At 39.1% G+C, this 22935-nt stretch overlaps 1 protein-coding gene across 3 annotated transcripts in view; it reads left to right on the top strand.

The window, feature by feature from the left end:
- PCSK6 (proprotein convertase subtilisin/kexin type 6) overlaps window positions 1-22935 on the top strand; it is a 185488-nt gene that overhangs the window by 63395 nt on the left and 99158 nt on the right. For all 3 annotated transcript variants that reach the window (XM_025438519.3, XM_025438520.3, XM_035714395.2), the window contains exons 4-6: window positions 44-187; window positions 1291-1367; window positions 3597-3685. In XM_025438519.3, the coding sequence (XP_025294304.2) occupies window positions 44-187; window positions 1291-1367; window positions 3597-3685 (310 nt within the window). The remainder of the gene's footprint in view (window positions 1-43; window positions 188-1290; window positions 1368-3596; window positions 3686-22935) is intronic.

Here is a 22935-nt window from a genome sequence, read left to right on the forward strand (position 1 = left end):
TGCCCCTGCTGGGTGGGGTGCTTTGTGTCTTCTGTGCATACAGCATTGTGGTGACAAGAACAGCCGCTGCCGATCAGAAATGAATGTCCAGGCAGCGTGGAAGAAGGGCTACACTGGGAAAAATGTGGTGGTCACCATCCTCGATGATGGCATAGAGCGGAATCACCCGGACCTGGCCCCAAACTATGTAAGTCAAGCCTAGGAATGTGCAAAGATATTCAACCATGCTAGTCAGTAAAGGAATACAAAAGATTTCCCCCTCCTACCCCATTATACTAAACAACACAGAGAGCCATGATGGGGAGGGGTGGCAAAACACACTTCCCTGTGCTATCCTGGAGCTAGGGGTTGTACAGAAGGATTCGTTCAGATGTTTGAGGAGTCACATATGCACACATGACATGATTGAAGCCTGGGCTCTGGACCCAACTGCCTGGGTTCCTCTTCTGCCTCACAGCTTACTAGCTCTGAGGCCTTGGGCACGTTGCTTCATTTCTGGACCTCAGTGTCACCATCTGTAAAGTGGCATCTCATCAGGTAGTTGTGAGGATTGAATGTGTTTGTAAGTGTAAAGAAGAGAGCCAGGCATGGATTGCATACTTTCGCTATTCTAAGGAACCCGTATGCCTAACGACAGTTAAGTTCAACCATGTCGTGTCTGTTTGAGAGACAATTATGCAGCCCTTAAAAATGACAGTTTTGAAGTCAACAACTCGGGAGAGATTTTCTGATGTGTTTTAAAAGGAGGATATGAAATGATATGAATACAATGATTGTGAATGTATAAGCAAAGACATGAACATTAGAAGTATAAGATGCAGGACATTCTGACACATACAACAACACAGATGAAGCTGGAGGACATTGTATGCAAGAAGCCAATCATGAAAAATCCAGATACTATATGATTGTGCTTGTAAGAAGCACCTAGAGCAGTCAAATACACAGACACAGAAAACAGAAGGGGGGTTGTCAGGAGCTGGGATAGTGGGGAGTTAGTGTCTGATGGGTGCAGGGTGTCAGTTTTGCAAGATGAAGAGGTGTGGGGATGGAGGGTGGTGATGGTTGCACAATAGTGTGAATATACTTAATGCCATTGAACTTTATACTTTAAAATGGTTAGGGTACGTTTTGTAGTGTGTATTTTACTGCAATAAAAATATATATAAGATGATAGTTATAGGAAGAGAGTACCAGGTGTATGTTTTTCTCTACTTTCTAAAAGAGGCATGAAAATAATTTAAAGCATACTGTACTATTTCTCTTCAGTCACTGATATTCCTTTCTTAGGATTCCTATGCAAGCTATGATGTCAACGGAAATGATTATGACCCATCTCCACGTTATGATGCCAGCAATGAAAATAAGTATGTTACTTTGTCTCCTCTTTCCTTGCTTCCCTGTCCTTCTCCCTGCAGAATCACTATTGAACTGTCCCCCAGGAGGGATTCTAGGAGGGTGATGGGGCTGCCTGGCTAGTATCTGGGGCTTACCCAGAAGCCAGATGTGGCACAGCCTGTCAGGCACAAGACAGTCTCTGTGGATTTTTGCCTCTTCCTTAGGTGCATCACCTCTGCTGGTCAACTAGAAATTGATGTGTGACCAACATTATTCCTATTTCCAACCTTGTCTCCATGACCAGCTGTGTTAAGACAGTGGTTTGGGGGTACCTGGGTGACTCAGATAGTTAAGCATTTGCCTTCAGCTCAAGTCTTGGGATTGAGCCCTGTGTAGGGCTCCCTGCTCAGTGGGGAGTCTGCTTCTCTCTCTCCTTTACCCCTCTGCCTCCTCCTCCCCACCACCACCACTCATGCATGCGCTGTCTCTCTCTTTCTCTCAAATGAATAAATAAACTCTTAAAAAAACAAAACAAAACAGCAGTTTGGCCTATTTGAGCACAAACGTCAGTGCCTGAGCTTTTTTTGTCTCCATCTATGACCTTGCAAGAGAGGTGGAAGGGGTGTGAATGATATTGGATAAACCTGGGTTTAAAGCCTGACTCTACAGATTCCTGGCTGTGTGGCTCCATCTTAGTCTTAGAGACTTTCCCGTGGAGATGATGCTCCTTAGCTCCTGGGGTTGTGGGATGGGTGAGCAGACAGGTGAAGGACATACACTACGGGGGGCGGGGGGATGTCTATATAGCTGTTTTCATCACTTTGCAAATGAAGGCAGTGGGGTCTGGAGAGATTAGGTCACTTGTACGCTGTAAGTGGCAGCCCTGGGGGTAGAAACCAGTTTCACAAAACTGGTCCTGGGAGTTCATTTGCTATGTCCTGCTTATCTTTTTTTTTCTGTTAGCATTTCCCGTGCCCTGAACTCTTACCATTCCTCAAAAAATATTTAGAAGGAAAGAACAAAAGCCCTTTCTTTTATCTCCCAGCTGACATTACACTTGCCAAGGTGCGTTCTCCCTCCATATAGTATTTTGCTTTTCTGTAGATTCCATGGTGAGGTTCAAATTCTGCTGCCCATGCCGTGCTGTGCAGGGAGGCTCAGCGAAGCTGACGTGTTCTACACAACAGACTGCAGAGCTCTCCAGAGCCCGCAGAATTCCCAGCCCTGAGGGCTGCCTCCCTGCCTCAAGTCCCAAGGTCACGGCCAGAGATGCCCTTCCTGCTCAGCGGTTGACATGCCTGGGGTGCAGGGTGCCTTGATTCCCAGCCACACATCCAGGGGGCAGGGAGGATTGATCCCGACTCAAGGCAGTGACCCATGAAGGGCAGGCTTGAATCTGGATGAGGCATGGAGCTCTGTGAAAATGGTAACAGCCCTAGCCCTGGCTGTGGGGCCGCCCAAGGTCAACAGAAGGATGGATGACTCCCTTCCAGAAGGCTAGCACACAGACCTAGGACTCTTTAAACATGGTTTTAAATTTGAATCAATGATTCTCATCCCTGTGGACTCTTCTTAGAGATGTGCTGTTTAAACTTGCCCATATTTTGGTCTGCTAGAGAAATTACCTCGATGCAGCACATTGGGAAATGGGGTCATTACCAAGGAAAGCAATTTGTTTTTCCGGTAATTTCCTCATAATCTCTCTGCCACTGTTGAGTGTTCCAATTTAGAGCGTTCTTCCTCAGCTCCTGCTTAAGTGACCGTGGAGGTGATGGGAAGACTGTCCCGAGGTGAGCATGGGGGCAATGGGTACACAGGGGACCCATTGGTTCCTCCTTCATCCTGTCAGCCCAGCAGTCTATACTGCACCTGTAATGTGCCAGGCAATGTTCTGTTAGTCATTTGAATGCATAGCTCCAGAGGAGGGAAGCCTGGGACCCTGGGTGCTGGAAGCAGAAGCCCCACCCTCAGTCCTAGGGTTTTGGGGAAGAGATACCCCTGAGCCAATATTCACCTTTATGGCCAGAAGGCCTCATTAGCCTGCTGATGTGGGCTGTGGCAGGGCCAGGACTGTCCCAGAGGAGCTGGCCATCAGAGGAGGGATGTTGTTGCACTGAGAGGGGAGGCAGGACGTAGGCTTTCGTGTCATATCTGGACTTAGGGCTAACTGGCTCTCTTCCTAGAAGACCTGAGCAATGCCCTGAATCCACCACAGGTTGCTGGGATGAGCCCTAACCTCGTTTTCTGCTTTGCTTCAGACATGGCACCCGTTGTGCAGGCGAGGTCGCTGCTTCGGCCAACAACTCTTACTGCATCGTGGGCATAGCATACAATGCCAAAATAGGAGGTAAGGTCTGGGAGCACAGGGCCTGGGAGCTTTGGGGCCAGTGGCAGGGGTGGCGGGATGACCCATCCTGCCAGGCTCAGCAGCTTTGCCTCTGCTGCCTCAGATGCCCAGGCCTGCAGCCACGTGCTACATATGCAGAGGAACTGCTCACTGTTTGACCTGAAAAGCCATCAGAAAAGCACCCTCTTTCTCTTTTCTGGTCCTGCTAGTCTGACTCACCCCCACTCCCCAGACCGCCCCTCCTATGAGGCCACATTGGCTCCCTCCTGCTCCCAGCCCTGCAGTGGCTCTGTGTCACTTCCATAACCTGCTGGCCCCCATCTCTTGCCCCTGCCCCCCTTTTTAGCCAGAAGACATTTATCATACTGTCTGTCCCCACACCCCCCCACCCCCCTGCCACATGTAATCTTCCCAATTTGGCCTGGGCTGGCAGCATTCCTTCCCATCACCCCAGAGCCTCCTTCTGCCTCTCCCTTTGGCTCCATGCCCACTTGACTCCTCCCTGGCTTGTTCACCACAGTGTGTAGGGGACTTGGTCTTCCAGGACCCTGTAAGGAGCAATGCCTGACCCCAGGTATTTCTGCCTTTCCTGTTCTCCATTTATGATTCAGACTTCTCTTGCTAGGTTAAGGCTTTAGAGCACAGTCACAAGTCTTCCTTCACCACCTGAGCCTGGCAGTTTGACAGTTCAAACTGGCAATCAACAAGTACTCTGAAGTATCATTTGGGAACATTTCATTGAGCTGGGAACTGAGCAGGTGCATGCCATGGGCATGAATGGCCCTTGACCATCCAGATGGCTTTGGGGCACCACTGTTCTCATTTGGGACTCTCTCAGTTTGGAGGTACTCATGCTCACTCAATGGGCATGCTAGGATGCTGCCTTCCTGTGGCACTGCTATAGCCCTTTCAGGTCTGCTATGCACTGCACAAGTAGAGAGGTTGGGCTGTGGATTCCCTGGATCCCCCTGGAGGTTTTGATGAGTGAATACTCCTAAAAAGTCTCTCCACAAACTGTAGGACCAGGGTGACCTGGATAATAATCCCATTCCCATTCCCATGACCTGCTAGCTGTGTGTCTTTGGATAACCAATGTAACTTCTCTGAGCCTTGGTTCCTTCACCTGTGGGGGAAGAATGGCAATAATTCAGCTGACTCCTGGGGTCTGTTCTGACACTGAAGTGAGATACTATGTGTGAAAGCATTGGCTCAGGGCTAAGTCTGCAGGGAGCAATAGAATCTGAGCAATTCCATTCCTCCTACTAAAACTCAAAGGGATAGACCCCACCTTTAGGATTGTCTGAGCCTTGCTCCCCAGAGACCCTGGACTGGCAGCATTGACAATGTCTGGGAGCTGTTAGAAGTGCAGCGTAGTTGCCCCTGTCCCAGACCTATTGGGTCAGGATCTACATTATAACAAAATCCCTAGAGGGTGGGACAGTGAGAAGTGCTGGTTTAGTAGTTTTTGGAGTCAGGCAGGTAGGTAACACCCACACTGTGGGCTGTGATGAGCAGCCAGTGGAGTTATGGAGGTAAAGAATCTCCAGAGAATGTGCACGTGGGTATGGTTGGTTCTCACCCTATACTCATTGCAAAATTGTATACCCCAGTTTCCCAAATTCTGAAGAGATCAAGTCTATGACCAGAGATTGGGACCAGGAATATATTCTTTAATTAATGCATTTAATACCTTTGACGATGAACTGTACATATAATATGGTGCTAGCCACTGAAGGGAAGGATAAGACAGACATAATCTGGGACCTTCTAGGAGCTCCACACATCTTTGGTATGAACAGTGTGAACATGAAAGACAGTATAAGACCAAGTCCTGAAATGATAGAGGCAGACCAGGGTTCCCAAGGGTGGCAGTGTAAGCACTTGGTGAAGGCAGAAGCATGAGAATAAGGCATGAGCTCAAACTGAGGGAATTTGTGAACAGAGAAAGTGCTGAGGGAAAAATAGGATCTGGAGCGTGGAGGCATGCTACATAGAGTTAGGGACCACAGAGTGGGACTGGCCATGGAGAGGCAAGTGTGGGGTTGGAGGCTGGCACTGGCCCAGGGAATCTGTGACAGTTGTGTCTACAAAAATGCCTGTGCACTGCTTCAACCCACCACACAGGCAGCCATCCCTTCTTCCTCCAAGCCCAGCCCTGGATAGGGCAATCTTCAGGCACCCCTAGTATAGCTTCCCTCTTTGCATGTGCTAATGTACAGCAGAGTTTTTCTGAGATGCCCATGGAGCTGATCATGAGCTAGACTCTTAAAAAAAATTTTTTTTTAGCTGTTGCCCAAGAGATTGAAGTATATATCCTAACTTCTTCCAATCTCTTTGAAATTACTATTATACAATTTCACGTATTACATATGAACAGATTATTTGAGTTCATACTCTCATGCTTTTGTTCTTATGTTTTATTTCATATGTTATAGACCCACATACATTGTTATTCTTGCTTTAAACAGTTGACTATAAAGTACTAATGGAAAGGAATATATTTGCATATTCACCATTTCCAGTCCTCATCCTTACTTTCTAGCTTTGGATTTCTATCTGGTTTCGATTTTTCTGTAGCCTGAGAATTTCTTTTCGTATCTTTTGAAGCACAAGTATAGTGGTGATAATTTATCTCAGCATTTATCTGGAAGTGTCATAATTTCATCCTCATTTTTGAAAGAAATTTTACTGAACATAGGATTCTAATGTGATCTGTTTTCCTTTCAATACTTTAGAAATGTTCTTCCATTGTCTTCCTGGCATCCATTGTTTCTGATGATGTCACATAATGTGATTACTTTTTTTGTATATGCGATTTGCCTGTGACTAGAATGTCCTTTGGTGTAATTCTGTTCATGTTTATCTAGCTTGGGGTTTGCTTGGCTTCCTAGTGGCTTGTTTTTACTTTTTGGTCTAAGTCAAATGTGGAAAAAAATTGTCAGTATTTGTTTTAATTTTTTTCAAACTTATTTTCTCTCTCTTCTCTTTGAGTACCAGTTATAGTTGTTAGATTGCTTAACATACCTTACAGGTTATTGAAGCTGTGTTCATTCTTTTAAGTCCTTTTTTTCTCTGTGTGTTTCAAATGATAATGATTCTATCACTGTCTTTGGGTCCATTAATACTTTCTTTTGTTGTGTCTAATCTGTTGTTAATTCCATCCAATGATTTTTTTTTTTTTTTAACTTTCAGATCTTGTCCCATTCTGTCCTGTGATTTCCACTTGAAATTTTTTTTCTGTTTCCAGGTCTTCCTGAGATTCTTCTTCTCTTCACCCATTATTTCTATCTTTTCTCTTAGATTCTTTACCATATTTGTAAGAGTTACTTTAAAGACTTGTACTAATTCCAGTCTAGGTCTGGGTGTTTCTAATGATTGGTTTTTCTTTTTACAGTGGGTCACACACCTCTGTTTTTTGCACATGGCTAGTACTTTTTTCCTGTGCACCAGACATTGTTGTGCTACCTTGTAGAGACTCTGGATTCTGTGATCTTTGAATGCTATTGAGCTTTGTTCTAGCAGTCTAGAGGTTTGATTATTCATTTTTTGATGGTTGATCTCTTTCTGATTTGTCCCTAGCCTTAGGGAAGATTCTTTATTCCAACCACATGGTCTTTACTTCTAGATTGTGACCCTTTGGGCATCTCAGTGGAAAGATGGAAAGGTTTACCAAGACCTCTAACTTGACAAAAGTCAAGCTCCAAATTGACTCCCCTGTGACAGGCAGCAGCTGAGATATCCACTTAGCTCATTCAACCTCCAGCTGTTCTTTTCCTCCTGAACCTCTTAGAGTCTTGCCCAAACATGTTTAGGTCAAGGTTCAGCCAAGTGTTTGGAAGGAGTTATATGTATGTCCTCTTCTGTGGCTCTCTCCTTTCTAGGATTTATCGCAATTTCCAGCTGCTCTAGCAGTCCCAAACCACATCCCCTGACTCCCCAGGAGAATTAGATTGTGCTTTCCTTCTTGAGTTAGCTTCTCTATACCAAGAGAATTGGGGAGTTCTCTCAGAAGAAAAGTTATTTAAACTTAACATCATAACCAGTATTCCCTTCTTTCAAGAACTGAATCCCCTGCCTGCCGCTGCCTTCTCCTGGTTGCTTTCTGATGCCCTTAAAAAAAAGCCCTATTTCTATTTAGTAAATATTTTGTTGAGAATTTACCATTATTGTTTTTTAAAGGAGTTGGTGTGATAGAATCTACTCTGCTGATATTAGAACCAAAACTAGTGGTTTATATTTCTTTAATGAATAGATGATATATTAGGTACTATTGCTGCATGACAGTCACTGCAAAACGTTGCTCCTTAACCAACAAACATTTGTCATCAAGCAGAAACAGTGGCTCCGGGTCACTCATAAGGTTGCAGTCAAGCTATTGGCTGTGACTTTAGTCTGAATGCTTGACTCGGGCTGGAGGATCCACTTCCAAGATGGTCACTTATTTGGCTATTGGCTGGAGTCTTCCTTTCCTTGCTGACTGGTGGCAAAAGTCCTTCTTCCTTGATTCCTCACCATGTGCAGGTCTCCATAGGGTTCTTAGAGCATCGCCAGAACATGGTAGTTATCTTCTTTCATTTAAGGTGAGACAAGAGAGACAAGAAAGAAGCAGCAATATTTTTTATAACCTAGTCTTAGAAGTTACATACCATTACTTTAGAGAAATGGACCATTATGTCTGACAAACAGTCAAGGGGAGAGAAATTAGGCCACACCTCTTTTTTTTTTTTCCTTTTTTTTTTAATTTTTATTTATTAATGATAGTCACAGAGAGAGAAAGAGAGGCAGAGACGTAGGCAGAGGGAGAAGCAGGCCCCATGCACCGGGAGCCCGATGTGGGACTCGATCCCGGGTCTCCAAGATCGCGCCCTGGGCCAAAGGCAGGCGCCAAACCGCTGCACCACCCAGGGATCCCCAGGCCACACCTCTTGAATGGAAAAGTATCAAAGAATTTGTGGGTGTGACTTAAAATCACCACAGATGGGCTCCTAAAATTTTGGCTACATATTTATACAAATGGAGTAATTTTGTTCTACCAACTTGCTTTGTCAGACTGTGCATTTCTTATATGTTCTTTCACATAAAAATAATTAAATCAAATGAAAGAATTAGTAGAACTGTCCAACTATCTGTAAAATAATATTCTCACTAGAACATTACTAATACATGTAATGATTTATCAAAGAATGGAAGAGTACAGAGGAGAAGGTAAAATATCTAGATCCTGGTGAAAATAAGAATTACCAGTACTTACTGAATGTTTGCTAGATAATAGGCACTGACCTAAGGTCTCTGTATTTTTTTTAATTTTATTTATTTTAGAGAGAGAGTGCACAAAAGCAGGGGGAGGGGCAGGAGAGGGAGAATCTCAAGCAGGCTCCAACTCCCTGCTCAGCAGGCCAGAGCCTCCATCTCACCACCCTGAGACCGTGGCCTAAACAGAAATCCAAAGTTGGTCGCTTAACCAACAGAGCCATCCAGGTGCCCCTATATGTATTCTTATGTAACCTATGTAAGACACTGTGTTACAAATGCTGCTGTTACCTCTATTTCAGTGATGAGGGCCAGAGAGGTTTTCTAATTTGCCCCAAGATCAAACCAACCTGGCTCCAGGTACCAGCTCTTTCTATCCACTCTTTAATAGAAATCTTTAAACCATATATACAGATGGATGGGTGAATGGCTGGCTGGATGGCTATTATTTCATTGACATTTGATCATACTATACTTGTTTTTAGTAAAATATATTAAGCTTAATTTTATGCAAACAGCATGAGAAATTAAATCAAACTGAGTAATTCCTGAACTCCAGATTTAATTTTATGTTTCAATTTATATATTTGTTTAACATTTAATTTTATGCTTAATTTGATTTATGTGAATGTAATGGAAGAAAAAGAAACTTAACTTGAAACCAAGACATTGCTGAACTTCACATAAATATTTTATTGTAATGAAATATTTTCTCAAATAGCCCTTTAAGGTTATTTAAAACAAAACAAATCTCAAGGTTGTGAAAATCTTTCAGAGGCCAAGGTTACTTTTTTAATGTCTAATTTGACTTATGTGAATTTAACAGAAGAAAAACAAACTTAAAATGAGGGAATTGCTGGGCCTCACATAAATATTTCATTATGATGAAATATTTTCTCAAATACTCCTCTAAGGTTATTTAAAAAAAAAAAAAAAAGCACCCAAGACCATGAGAATCTTTAAGATTCTAGGGTTACTTTATTTTTTTGAATTATATGTTTCCCATAGTGGATAATTAGATAATTAGCACCTTTTCACCCTCACAGCTTGATTTCAGATTTTTGTCATTGTTTTTAGCTCTCAGGGTTCAATAGTAATCATCTGTCACTATCATTCTGACAGTTAGTCTTGTTTCACCACCATCGTTTTCAGTGCAGTTTTTCCATTCCTGAGCTATTTGTTTTTGATTCATCTCTTAGTTCACTGGATTTCATCACTGAGGAATTTTCTTCAGGAAAGGCAAACAGGTGCTATATTTTCCTAGTTCTTTCATCTTTGAGAATGTCCAAAGGTTGCTTTTGTCCTTGAATTATATTTGTGTTCTCTATTCTATCCTTACAGAACCTAGCAAACATCACTTTGTTTGTCCCTGGACTCACTGTTGCTTGGAAAAGTTAGAGGTCAACCCGATTTTTTTCCCCTTATAGGACACATGACTTCATGGCTTGTGTAGAATTCTTCCTTTAGACATGAAGTCCAGTAGCTTTGCTGGGCCACCTGGGTCTGAGGATTATTCTATAGCAGCTGTTCTTGGGATTTAATATTCTTGAAAAGATCTGGGTATTTTTTTTCTTTCAGGCAACTTCTGTTATTGTTTTGACTATTTTGGGTTCCATATATGCAGTTCTATTCTTTGTGTGTACCACTTATGCATATATTGGGTTTCTGTTATCTTACTTCTGTATTTCTTTCCAATCATATTTAACTTTTTGTTTATTTCCCACTTTATCATTTTATTTATTTATTTATTTATTTATTAATTTATTATTTATTATTTTTTGTTTTTCTCGAGCCTGTCCTCTATGTTTTTAGCAGTTTCACCAGTGTCTTTTTTCCTAAAGAAAACTCTAGTAAGGCTTTCATTTCTAAAATTGTTTAATGTTTTCCTTCTATTTCTGTCCTGAGGATAAAAACACTTAGGGCCTCTTTCCTTTGTCTTATCATCTCTTCATTGAACTCTTGTATATCTTTGATCTCTTGCTTCAGAGAGAAATTATATTTTCATTCAATTATGCAGAAGTGTTTGTTTATGCTTTCATTATTCTCTTGCACTTGTTATGCCCCATTTTTCCTTGTTTCTTGTAGCATTATTGTATAGATATCATGCTAGTCACCTTTTGGTTCTTATTAATGACCAGCTGGAGAGTAGATGAGGGCTTTCTCTCTAAGCCAGTAAGATGCTAAAATTTGGGGGTGAGGGGTAGGGAGGAGCAGGAGAGAGATCAAGGCTGCGGGCATCAAGGTCATGGGTCTGTGGACCTAGATCCTTCTCTTCTGCCAGTCTAATAGCTTTAAGAGCTCCTCTACCCTCATCAGTGAATTAGTGTTAGCTCATGTTATGCTTGCCACAGTGGGGATGGGGCAGAGCTGATTGTCACTTGCTTTTTATCCTCCAACAAACCATGTCACAAAAAAAATGCCTGTTCTTTTTATTTTATTTTTTTAAGATTTTATTTATTTTGAGAGAGAGAGAATGAGTGGGGAGAGGCAGAAGGAGAGAGAGAGAGGGAGAGAGAAAGGGACAAGCAGACTCCCTGCTGAGTAGGGAGTCTGATCTGGGGCTCGATCCCAGGACCCTGAGATCATGACCAAGCCAAACTCAGATATTTAACAGACCAAGCCACTCTGGTGTCCTAAAATGCCTGTTCTTGGAAAGACAACGCGTCTGTATAGTTCTTGATCAGACCGCACTGTTTCTAGAAGAATAGACTTTTCACTTTTGCTGTGAAAGCAATGCAGTGTGGCAAAGAAACAAACCCCCCTCCTAATCCCCCAGCCACCTGATGCCTGGTCACAAGGTCCTTAGGTGTATTGCCTACTTTATGGTGGAATCACAGAGCCATGTGTCATCTTCATTGTTTTCAGAGAGGAGAGTGGGGTTAACTGGGAGTCTCTTTCATTTCAGAGAAATTTTAATCTTTTTTAAGTTGTAGAGCTGTATATTAATGATTTGTGCCTTTTTTCTATGTATAATATTTCAATAAAAATCTGTTTAAAATTTTTTATGTTGTTAGATTAATCATTTTCGTGACTCCTGGGTTTGGAATCTTGCTTAGAAAAATCCAAGATAATAAATCAATTGTCCTATATTTCTTCTAAAAATGTAGCTTTAGAAAAATAGTTCATCCTAAAGCTTTTATGGTTTTGTCTTTTGCATTTAGCTTTTTAATCCATATGGAATTTATTTCTGTGCATGGTGTGAAGAAGAGACCTAACTTTATTTTTTCCCTGCAGGTAATATTTAGTGATCTGCACATGCCACCCTAATCCTCCATTGTCTCCTTAGTTTCATCAGCCTATTTGTTTTTAATCCTTAAATGAGACCTCACTATTAGTTATTATATAGTTTAAGCAGATTTTTTTAGATAACTTATAGGACAAATTTCCTCTTACAGTTCTTTTTCAAAAATTTCTTGGCTATTCTTGCACATTTTCTCTTTCAGATGAACTTGAGAATCTGCTTGTCAAGTTCCATAAAAAAATCCTGTTGGGATTTTGATTGGGATTGCATGGAAATTATAGATTAATTGGGGGAGAATTGACATCTTTACAATATTGAGTCTTCCCACCCAGGAACATGGTATGTTTTTCTTTATTCAGGTCTTCTTTGACATCATTTAAAAGTGTTATCACTGTCTTCATATCAATCTCCTGCATTTCGTGTTAGGTTTATATCTAGGTTGATTTTTTGAAATTTTATTACCAATTGGTTATTGTTGAAATGGATATAGGAAACTATAGATTTTTGCATGTTGGGTTTTTGAGTCTGGCCACCTTAATGAACTCTATTGGTGTTAATTTTTTGTTCTCTTGGCTTTTCTGGACTGATATAAATAAAAGCTCTATAAATGTAATGGTGGTTTTTTATCTCTTTAATAACTCTCATTTCTTTTTCATGTCTTATTTCAATGTACAGGGACTCCTGATGATTATTAAATAGTGGCAATTTATAGGTTTTGTTGTTTTATTTCCTGCTTATACAGGAATATTCCTAGGGTTACACCATTTGTAGATATCTTTCATAGGTTTTCTGTGATTACTTTTTACTCCATTAAGGAAATTTTTATATTCCTAGATTTCTAAGAGGTTTGATGAGAAATGGATCTGTTGAATTTTATTACATGCTTTTTAAGGAGCATCTATTGAGGTAATTATATTGCTTTTCAAATGTGCTATTTAATCTGTTTATTGTGTTAAATTATAGCCATAGATTTCCTAACAGTGGAAAATTCATTCTTCTATTCTTAGAATAAGTTCTATTTGATTATGAGTATTGTTCTTTTAATATACTGCTTGCTATGTTCAATTGTTAATATGTTACATATGGTTTTGAATCTTTGTCTATTAGATAGCTTGAACTACCGTTGTTGTGTTTTGTTATGTCTGTCTCCAGTTTGGGTATCAGAATTATGCTGGATTTTTTGTAGAATGAGTTGTGAAGTTTTCCATCTTTCACTGTGCTCTGAAACAGTTTGTATACTGTGGACATTGCCTGCTTTCTTAAATGTTGGTAGGGCTGATAAATCAATCTGACCAGGCAGGGTAATTCTTTAAAGGGCTAAGTCTATTCAAGTTTTCTATTTCTCCGTGAGGAAATTTTGGTAGTTAAATTTTCTTGCAAAATTATTTATTTCTCCAGATTTTCAAGTATATGACCTATAAATCTAATATTGTATTCTTATAATTAAAAAGATATATCCTCCACATTCATACTTATAATTGTTCCTGATCTTGTTTGTGGCATCTCCTTTTTTCCTTGATCAGACTAATGAAAAATTTGCTATTTTATGAAAGTTTTTTTTTTCTGAGAACAAGATTTTGATCTTTTAAAAAATTATTTGAGTTATTTTGTTTTCTAACTCATGAATTCTACTTTCCTTTGTTTATTAATTCCTTTGGCTTTTTAATTTTTAATATTGTTGGTTTTTTTCCTAGCTCCTTGAAAAGAATGCTTAGTTCTTTATTTTCAGGTTTTGATGTGCTCTAATAAGGAAATAAATGTTCTATATACTTTCCTCTCATTACCTATCTCTGGCTTAATAATACAGTGCTCTTACTGTTATTTGTTTCTGAATAATTTTTATTTCAGTTTTGATTTTTCTCTTTAACTCAAGAGTTCTTTATAAGGTATTTAAATTTTTTTCCAACTGGATAGATTTTTTTTGGCACCTCTTTTGTTGCTAATTTCTAACTTCATTGCATTGGAATCAGAAGCTGTGTTCTGTATGTTTTTTGCTTTCTGGAACTTGTTGAGTGTTTCTCTGTGGTCTAATGCATGTTCAATTTTTCTAAATATCCCAGTGGATTTTTGAAGAGTATTTCTATCCTATGCTTATTGAGTACAAAAATCTGTATAAATTAGATCAGAGGTTGCAACTGGTAGTCCACAGGCTGCCTTGGCCTACAGATGTGTTTTGTGTGACCCACATGAGTGTTTTTTTAACACTTAAGCAAACATTTACAAATCAAGGCATCTTCTATGAAAGTAGGAGTTTCTTTCAGAAGTTCTGGCCATTTTGGCCCTCTGCTTCATGGCGACAGTTAGCTGGGGCTGCACAGTGGCTGCTCCTTCAAAGAGCAGTTCATCCATCTCCCTCACTGCCTGGTTTGGTCGACATATCCCCTTCAGCCTTTTGTCCTGACTTCCCGGTGTCCATAGGCATCCATCTGTGTCACCTGTGGGCCTGATCAAGCTCTTTCAAAAGTTTTGGCAGTCTTGTTCTATCTGCCTGGTCAGTTTCGGAGAAGGGATATTATTTCCATGATGATTGTGGACTTGGTGATTTCTCTCAATCTTTGGTATATAAATGTCATAGCTGTGTTCACACAGTGCACAAAGGTTATCATCTCTTGTTGATGTAATGACTCTTTCTTTAATCAACATAAAAATCCTCTCTATTTTATCCTTTTTTTTGCCTTTCATTGTTTTTGTTTTTGTTTTTTATCATCTATTTCCTCGTATGTTTTTCATTCCTTTATTTCTAGCCTTAGTTTTGCAAGCAACCTGTATCTGGCTTTATTTACTTATTTTTCTTGTACAATCTAAGAATTACTTCAAAGAGGAAATTTGATATGTCCACACCTGTTCTGATTTCAGATATTTCTAGATTTATGTATGTGACCATATTTTGCTTTCTCTTAATTGACTGACTTAGTTGACGGATTTATTTTTACTGTTTTTTTCTTGTTTCTTTTACTTCCCTTGAGAGATATAGTTTCTTTTCTTTGTTTCCTTTCATTCTAATGGCTTAAAATCTTTACATTCAAACTGTCTTTCTACTCCCCCGAGGCACACGTACTTGAGTTTATGTTTTCCTACACTCTTTAGCATTACTCAGTACCTATCCCCTTTTCCATAGCAAAACAAGAATCTTACCATAGTTCCCATTCCCTCTGCCACCTCTCTTCTCCTTCATCACCTCCTCAGATTGGGGCCATCCAGGATTTTCACTCCATATTGTCATTCACAGTTTTATATTATGCAACCTCAGTATGTCACCTTAACCATAATGGTTGACCATTTTCTTTGGTCACCATTGTTTCTTTGATCTTATGGCTTCTTTATATTAAATTCTTTATTTTACAAGATTGTCTTTTTCATTAAATCATTCATTCTTCTAAAAGATATTTTTAAGTGGTCCTATACAAGTGGATAGTTATATAGGTAATTAATTTTCTGAGCACTTGTAGGCTTTATTTTCTCCCAACACATTTGGCTGTGTTGAAATTTTAGGTTCAAAATAGTTTTCACTCAGAATTTTAAAAATATTGTCCCTCTCATCTTTTGTTATCTAGTGTTGTTGATGAGGGGTCCAATAGCAATATTAATTTTTGTGCCTTTTCAGGTAACTTGTTTTTTGTTTCCAGATATTTTCAGGATTTTTCTCTTTCATTGTTCTGGGACTCAACCTCTTTGAGTCTGGATGTGAGTTTGTTTTAATTTTCCTGCCTGGCTCTTAGTGAGCCTTTAAAGACTCCATATTGTTATTAACAGTTAAACATTACACTTCAATAATTATGTGAGCTTAACTAAAAGGTAGACCAGTTTCTTTGGTCACCATTGTCTTAGGTGTTGGGAGAATCCCTAAACTCAGTATTCCAGCTCTCTGAATATCTCCTATCTATTCAGTTTGTAAATTTTGAAAGTAATCTCCCATGTCGGATTTCTAGTTGGTGTTTTCAATTAAACTTTTATTTCAAATAATTGGTAGATTCACAAGTGATCATAAGAAATAATACACAAAGATCCAATGTATCCTTTACCCAGTTTTCCATAATGGTGACATCTTGCAAAACAATAGTACAATATTACAACCAGGATATTGACACTAATATAGTCAAAATATAGAATAGTTCCATCACCAAAATAATCCTTCATGTTGCCCTTTTGTAGCACACATACCCCTTCCCTAACTCCTTCCCTAATCCCTTGGCAACCAACCATTCATCTGTTCCCACTTCTATAATTTTGTCATTTCAAGAATGATATATAAATGAAACCATATACTGTGGAGCCTTTGGAATTGGTGTTTTCACTCAGTGTGATTCTTTGGAGATTCATCCAGGTTGCTGTGTATATCAGTGGTTTGTTTCTTTTTATTAAAAGGTAGTTTTCCGTGGTATGGATGTACTACAGTCACCCACTGAAGACATTTGGGTTATTTCTAGGTTTGGGCTATTAAAGCGCCTAGAAACATTCTTGTATAGGTTTTGTGTGAATGTAAGTCTTCATCTCTTTGGGATAAATATACAGGGGTGCAATTGCTGAGTTCTGTAGTAGTTACATGTTTATTTTTTTTAGGAAGCTGGCAAATTGTTTTCCAGAGGATCTGTACTGTTTTACAATTCCACTAGCAAAGTATGAATGATCCAGTTACTTTGCATGCTTGCCAGTAATTGGTAACATCACTTTTTAAAAATAGCCATTCTGATAAGTATATAGTGGCATTAATTTGCATTTCCCCAAGGCTAGTGATGTTGGAAATCTTTTCATGTGTTTGTTTGCCATCTATATATTCTCTTTAGTGAAATGTCTGTTCATATCTTTTGTTCATTTTCTAATTGTAATGTTGTATTTTTAATTGTTCATTGTTGAGGGTTTTTTACATATCCTACCTACTAGGTCTTTGATGATTATGTTGTTTGTGAATATTTTCTCCCATCTATAGCTTATGTCTTCATTTTCTTTAACAGGGCCTTTTGCAGAGTATAAATTTTAATTTTGATGAAATCTATTTATCAGTTTTTCCTTTTATGGATCAAGGTTTTTAGTGTCAGTCTAAGAACTCTTTGCCTTGTCTTTGATTCTGAAGTTTACCCTGTGTTTTTTTCTAAAATTTTTTTACGGGTTTAAATTTTACATTTTGAATCCCATCTTGAGAGAGAGAGATCCATTTCAAGTTGGTTTTATATAAAGTGTGAGACTTAGGTCAAGGTTTCTTGTTTTGTTTGCCTATGGATGCCAGAACCATTTGTTAAAATGCCTATCTTTCTTCCATTGAGTTGCTTTTGCATTTTTGTCAAAACTCAGGGACATTTGTGGGAGTTTATTTCTGGATTCTCTGTCTGGTTCGTTGATCTCTGGGTCTGTTTCTCTCCTAGTACAGCACAGTCTTGATTACTGTAGCAATGTGTAAGTTGTGAATCAGGGCAAACTGATTGCTCCCACTTCATTTTTCTTTTTCAAAATAATTTTAGCTGTTCTAGTTCTTTGGCTTTTCTGTACAGGTTTTATCATTATCTTGCCAATATCTACAGAAAAATCTTCTGGGCTTTTGGTAGGGATTGTGTTAATAAACCTATACACCAATTGGGATAATTGACATCTTTACTATGTGTGGAGGCTTTTAGCTCATCCACGGTGTCTCTCAATTTGTTTGAGTCTTTGGTTTCTTCTATCAGCATTGTGTAGCTTTCACTATACAAGTCCTATACACAATTGTTTAGATTTATACACTTAGGTATAAATATCACTAGATATAAATATCATTGCATTTTAAGCAATGATAAAGAGCACTGTATTTTGAATTTTGTGGGTTTTTTTTTTTAAGATTTTATTTATATAGTTCAGAGACAGAGACAGTAAGAGAGAAAGAGAGAGATCGTGAGCAGGGTAAGGGCAGAGGGAGAGAGAGAAGCAGGCTCCCCACTGAGCAGGGAGCCCAATGTGGGATTCCATTCCAGAACCCTGGGATCATGACTGAGCCCAAGACAGAGGCTTAACTGACTCAGCCACCCAGGCACCCTGTATTTTGAATTTTGATGTCTATATGTTAATTGTTAATATATAGAAATGTAATTGCTTTTTATATGTTGATCTTGTATCCAGCAATCAATCTTTCTGAACTCGCTAATTTGTTCTAAGAGAGATTCCTTGAGATTTTATACTTGATAAAGTCATCTGCAAATAGGGCTAGTTTTATTTCTTCTTTCTAATCTACATGGTTTTTATCTTTTCTTGCCATATTGCCCTGGCTAGAACCTATAACCTAGAGTAGACATCCTTATCTTGTTCCTGATCTTCGGGGGGAAACATTAACACTTTCACCATTATGTATTATAATGTCACCTACAGGTTTTTTGTAAATGCTCTTTAGGAAGTTGACAATGTTCCCTTCTATTTCTAGTTTTTTGAGAATTTTTAAAAAAATGAATGGGTATTGAATTTTGTCACTGCTTTTTTTCTCAATGAATGATATGATTATGTGATTTTTCTTTGGCTCATTAATATGGTAGGTTAAGTTGGTTGATTTTTGAATTACTGATCCAGTCTAGAATCTGTGGAATAAACTTCATACTTGGTAATGGTGTTTTCTTTTTATATTTACTAAAATCTGTTTGATTTCAACAGATTGAGGATTTTTGTATATATATTCGTTAGGAGTTTTGGCCTATTTTTCTTCCTTCCCTTCCCTTCCCTTCCTTTCCCTTCCCTTCCCTCCCCTCCCATCCCTTCTCCTCCCCTCCCCTTTCCTTTCCATTTTTTTTCCCATACTATCCTTGTCTAGTTTTTTTGTATCAGGGTAATACTAGCTTTAGTAAATGAAGTGGGAAGTAGAACCTTATCTTGTATATTCTGGAGGTGATTGTGTAGAATTGGTGTTGATTCTTTAAACTTTTAGTAGAATCCGGGACACCTGGGTGGCTTGGCGCCTGCATTTGGCCCAGGGCGTGATCCTGGAGACTCCAGATCGAGTCCTGCATCAGGTTCCCCTGAGTGGAGCCTGCTTTTCTCTCTCTCTGCCTCTCTCTGTATCTCTCATGAATAAATAAATGTTTAAAAAATGTAAAAAAAAAAAAAAAAAAAAACCTTTTAGTAGAATCCTCCAGTGAAATCATACAGACCTGGAGATCTTTTGGGGAACTTTCTTTTTAAATTACAAATTCAATTTCTTGAAAAGTTACAGGATTATTCAAATTATCCATTTCATATTGGCCGAGTTGTAGCAGTTGGTATTGTTTGAGGAAGTGGTCCATTTTGTCTAAGTTGTCAAATTTATATGTGTAGAGTTGTTTGTAGTATTACCTTATATACACTTTTAATGCTTGTATAGTCTGTGATAATATCCTTTGTTTCATTCTTAATAATGGTAATTTGTGTCTTCTCTTTTTTTCTTTATAATTCTTACTAGAAGTTTATCAGTTTTATTGATCTTTTCATTAAAGTCAGCTCTTTGTTACACTTATTTTTTCCTAGTGTTTTTCATTTTCAATGTCATTGTCTTGTGCTCTTATCTATATTATTTCCTTCCTTCCTCTTGTTTTGGGATTGCTTAGCTTTTATTTTTCTAGGATCTTGAAGTGCACGCATAGGTTATTCATTTGAGGCTTTTCCTCTTTTCTAGTATAAACAATAGTGCTATAAATATCCCTCTCAGCAATAGTTTAGCTGTGTCTCCCATGTTTTGATATGTTGTCTTTTCATTTTTGTTAAATTTAGTGTATTCTTTTTCCTTGAGATTCCCTCTTGAACCCATAGATTATGTAGAAGTATTTTGTTTTGTTTCCAAGTATTTGGAGATCTTTCTGTTATCTTTCTGTTACTGATTACTAGTTTGATTCCATTGTGGTTGGAGAACACAATTTGTGTGAGTTCAATTCTTTAAAGTCTGTTGAGGTTTGTTTAATATGACACAGGATCTAATCTATTTTGGTATAAGTTCTGTTGGCACTTGAAAAGAGTATTTATTCTCCTATTGCTGGATGGAGTGTTCTAAAAATGTTGATGAGAACTTTTGTTGTTGTTGAGTTCTTCCATATACTTACTGATTATCTGTCTAGTTGTTCTTTTATTTGTTGAGAGAAGAGTATTGAAGGCTTCAACTATAATTGTAGATTTGTATATTCTCCTTTTAGTCTGTTTTTTGTTCACATATATCGTAGCCCTGTTGTTTGGATTACTATATCTCTCTGGTGAATTAGCCCTTTTATTATTATAAAATGTCTCTTTCTGTCTATGGTAATTTCCTTTGCTCTATATTCTGTCTCCTATTAATATAGCTACATTGTTTTCATTTAGGTTTTGATATTAACAATATATATATTGTTCTATCCTTTATTCTCAACCTGCCTGTATTGTTATATTTGAAGTGAGTTTCTTGTAGACAGCATATATTTGGGCCATGTTTTTTAATCCACCCTGCCAATCTCTGTGTTCTAATTGCTATATTTAGACCATTTACACTTAATGTGATTACTAATATACTAGGACTTAAGTTTGTTATTTTATCTTTTTTTTTCTGTTTGTTCTTAGTTTATTTTTCTTGCCTTCCAAAGGTTATTTGAATATTTTTTAGAATCCATTTTATCTATAGCTTTTTGTTTTGAGAGAGAGAGTGCACACGTGAGAAAGAGAGCATGAGTGGTGGCAAGGGGCAGAGGGAGAGTGAGAGAGAGAGAATCCCAAGCAGGCTCCACACCCAGTGTGGAGCCCAACACAGGTCTCAATCTCATGACCCTAAAGTAATGACCTGAGCCAAAATCGAGAGTTGGACACTCAACCAAATGAGCCACCCAGGCACCCCTATCTATAACCTTTTAAAGTGTATCTTCCTATATATCTCTTTTTAGTGATTGCTCTTGGTATTAAATTATATATACATATCACAGTCTTTGGTTGTTTTCATTTTACCAGCTTGAGTGAGGTATGGAAACCTTACTTCTTAGATCTTATTACCCACTCTTATTTGCAATTGTCTTAAATAGATCTCTACATACATCTAGAACTGCATTAGACGGTATTATAGTTTTTGCTTCAATCATTAAATATAATTTAGAAAACTCAAAAAAAGGAAAGCCTATTGTAAGGTGAAGTTTTATGGGTCTTGCCAAATTTGGATAGAATTTAGCCATTGTATCTTCTAGTACTTTGTCAGCCCTTCCCTCTTTCTCTTCTTCTCCTGGGACTCCAGTGATAAGAATGTTAGATCTTTTGTTATAGTTCCAGAAGCCTCTCAGACTCTGTTCATTTTTATTGAGTTTTGTTGTTGTTGTTGTTGTTGTTGTTGTTTTTTCATCTGTTTTCTCTCTGTTGTCAGATTGGGCAATTTCTGTTATTCTGTCTTCCTTTTCACTCTTTCTTCTGTACACTGCATTCTGTTGTGAAACTCAGTCACTTAGTTCTTTAATTTTGACTATTGTATTTTCAATTCTAAAATTTCTACTCATTGCATATTGATATCTTTTATTTCTTTACCGAGATATTGTTTCTTTATTGATGTTTTATATTTTTTCACTTGTTTCAAACATAGTTATAATTGCTCAGAGAAACATTTGTATCATCACTGCTTTAAAATCTATATCAAATATTTCTGGGCAGCCCAGGTGGCTCAGCGGTCTAGTGCGGCCTTTGGCCCAGGGCATGGTCCTGGAGACCTAGGATCGAGTCCCACGTTGGGCTCCCTGCATGGATCCTGCTTCTCCCTCTGCCTGTGTCTCTGCCTCTCTCTCTCTCTCCCCCTGTGTCTCTCATAAATAAATAAAATCTTTAAAAAACAAAACAAACAAAAAAATACTTCTGACATCCCTGTTACCTCAGCATTGGCATCTATTGATTGTCTTTTATCATTCCTTTTGAGGTCTTGCTAGTTCTTTTTATCATGTGTGACTTTCGACTGAAACCTGTACATATTTGTATTATATTATGAAGCTCTGGATCTTTTTTGTTTTTAAGATTTTATTTATTTGGGATCCCTGGGTGGCGCAGCGGTTTGGCGCCTGCCTTTGGCCCAGGGCGCGATCCTGGAGACCCGGGATTGAATCCCACATTGGGCTCCCGGTGCATGGAGCCTGCTTCTCCCTCTGCCTATGTCTCTACCTCTCTCTCTCTCTCTCTCTGTGTGACTATCATAAATAAATAAAGAAAAAAAAAAAGATTTTATTTATTTATTCATGAGAGACACAGAGAGAGAGAGAGAGAGGCAAAGACACAGGCAGAGGGAAAAGCAGGCTCCCTGTGGGAAGCCTGATTTAGGACTCAATCCCAGGACCCCAGGGATCACAACCTGAGCCAAAGTCAGATGCTCAACCACTGAGCCACCCAGACATCCCACTTTGGAACTTACTTAAGCCTGTTTCAGATCGCTTTCTCTGATACTGCTAGGTGGGGGATGGGGCTCCCCTGCTTCACTGTTGCCAGGTATAGGTAGACATCCAAGTCTGCTCGCTCACCCACTGTTGGCATGGGAGAGTGGGAGGGCTTCTCATCAGTGCTGAGCAGGCTCCTCATGTGGCCTCCATCGTGGGGTCACATTCTTACTGTGGTTGATGATGAAAACCCTAACACACCACCAGGCCTCCTGATGTGACATCAGCAGGGAGGAAGAGAGACACCTTCTTAACTGCCAGGTAGGGTAGAAGACCAAGCTTCCCACAGGATCTTCACTGACACCATGGGGGTGAGCCTCTTTTTTGGTAGGCAGGGGAAAAGGCACCTAGGAGAGGTGTTGGAGTGCCTGACAAGAGTGAAAGTCTAAGTTCCCCACTTAGTCTTTGCTGCTGTG

This window comes from Canis lupus, chromosome 3 (genome assembly GCF_003254725.2).
Source record: "Canis lupus dingo isolate Sandy chromosome 3, ASM325472v2, whole genome shotgun sequence".
NCBI lineage: Eukaryota > Metazoa > Chordata > Mammalia > Carnivora > Canidae > Canis > Canis lupus.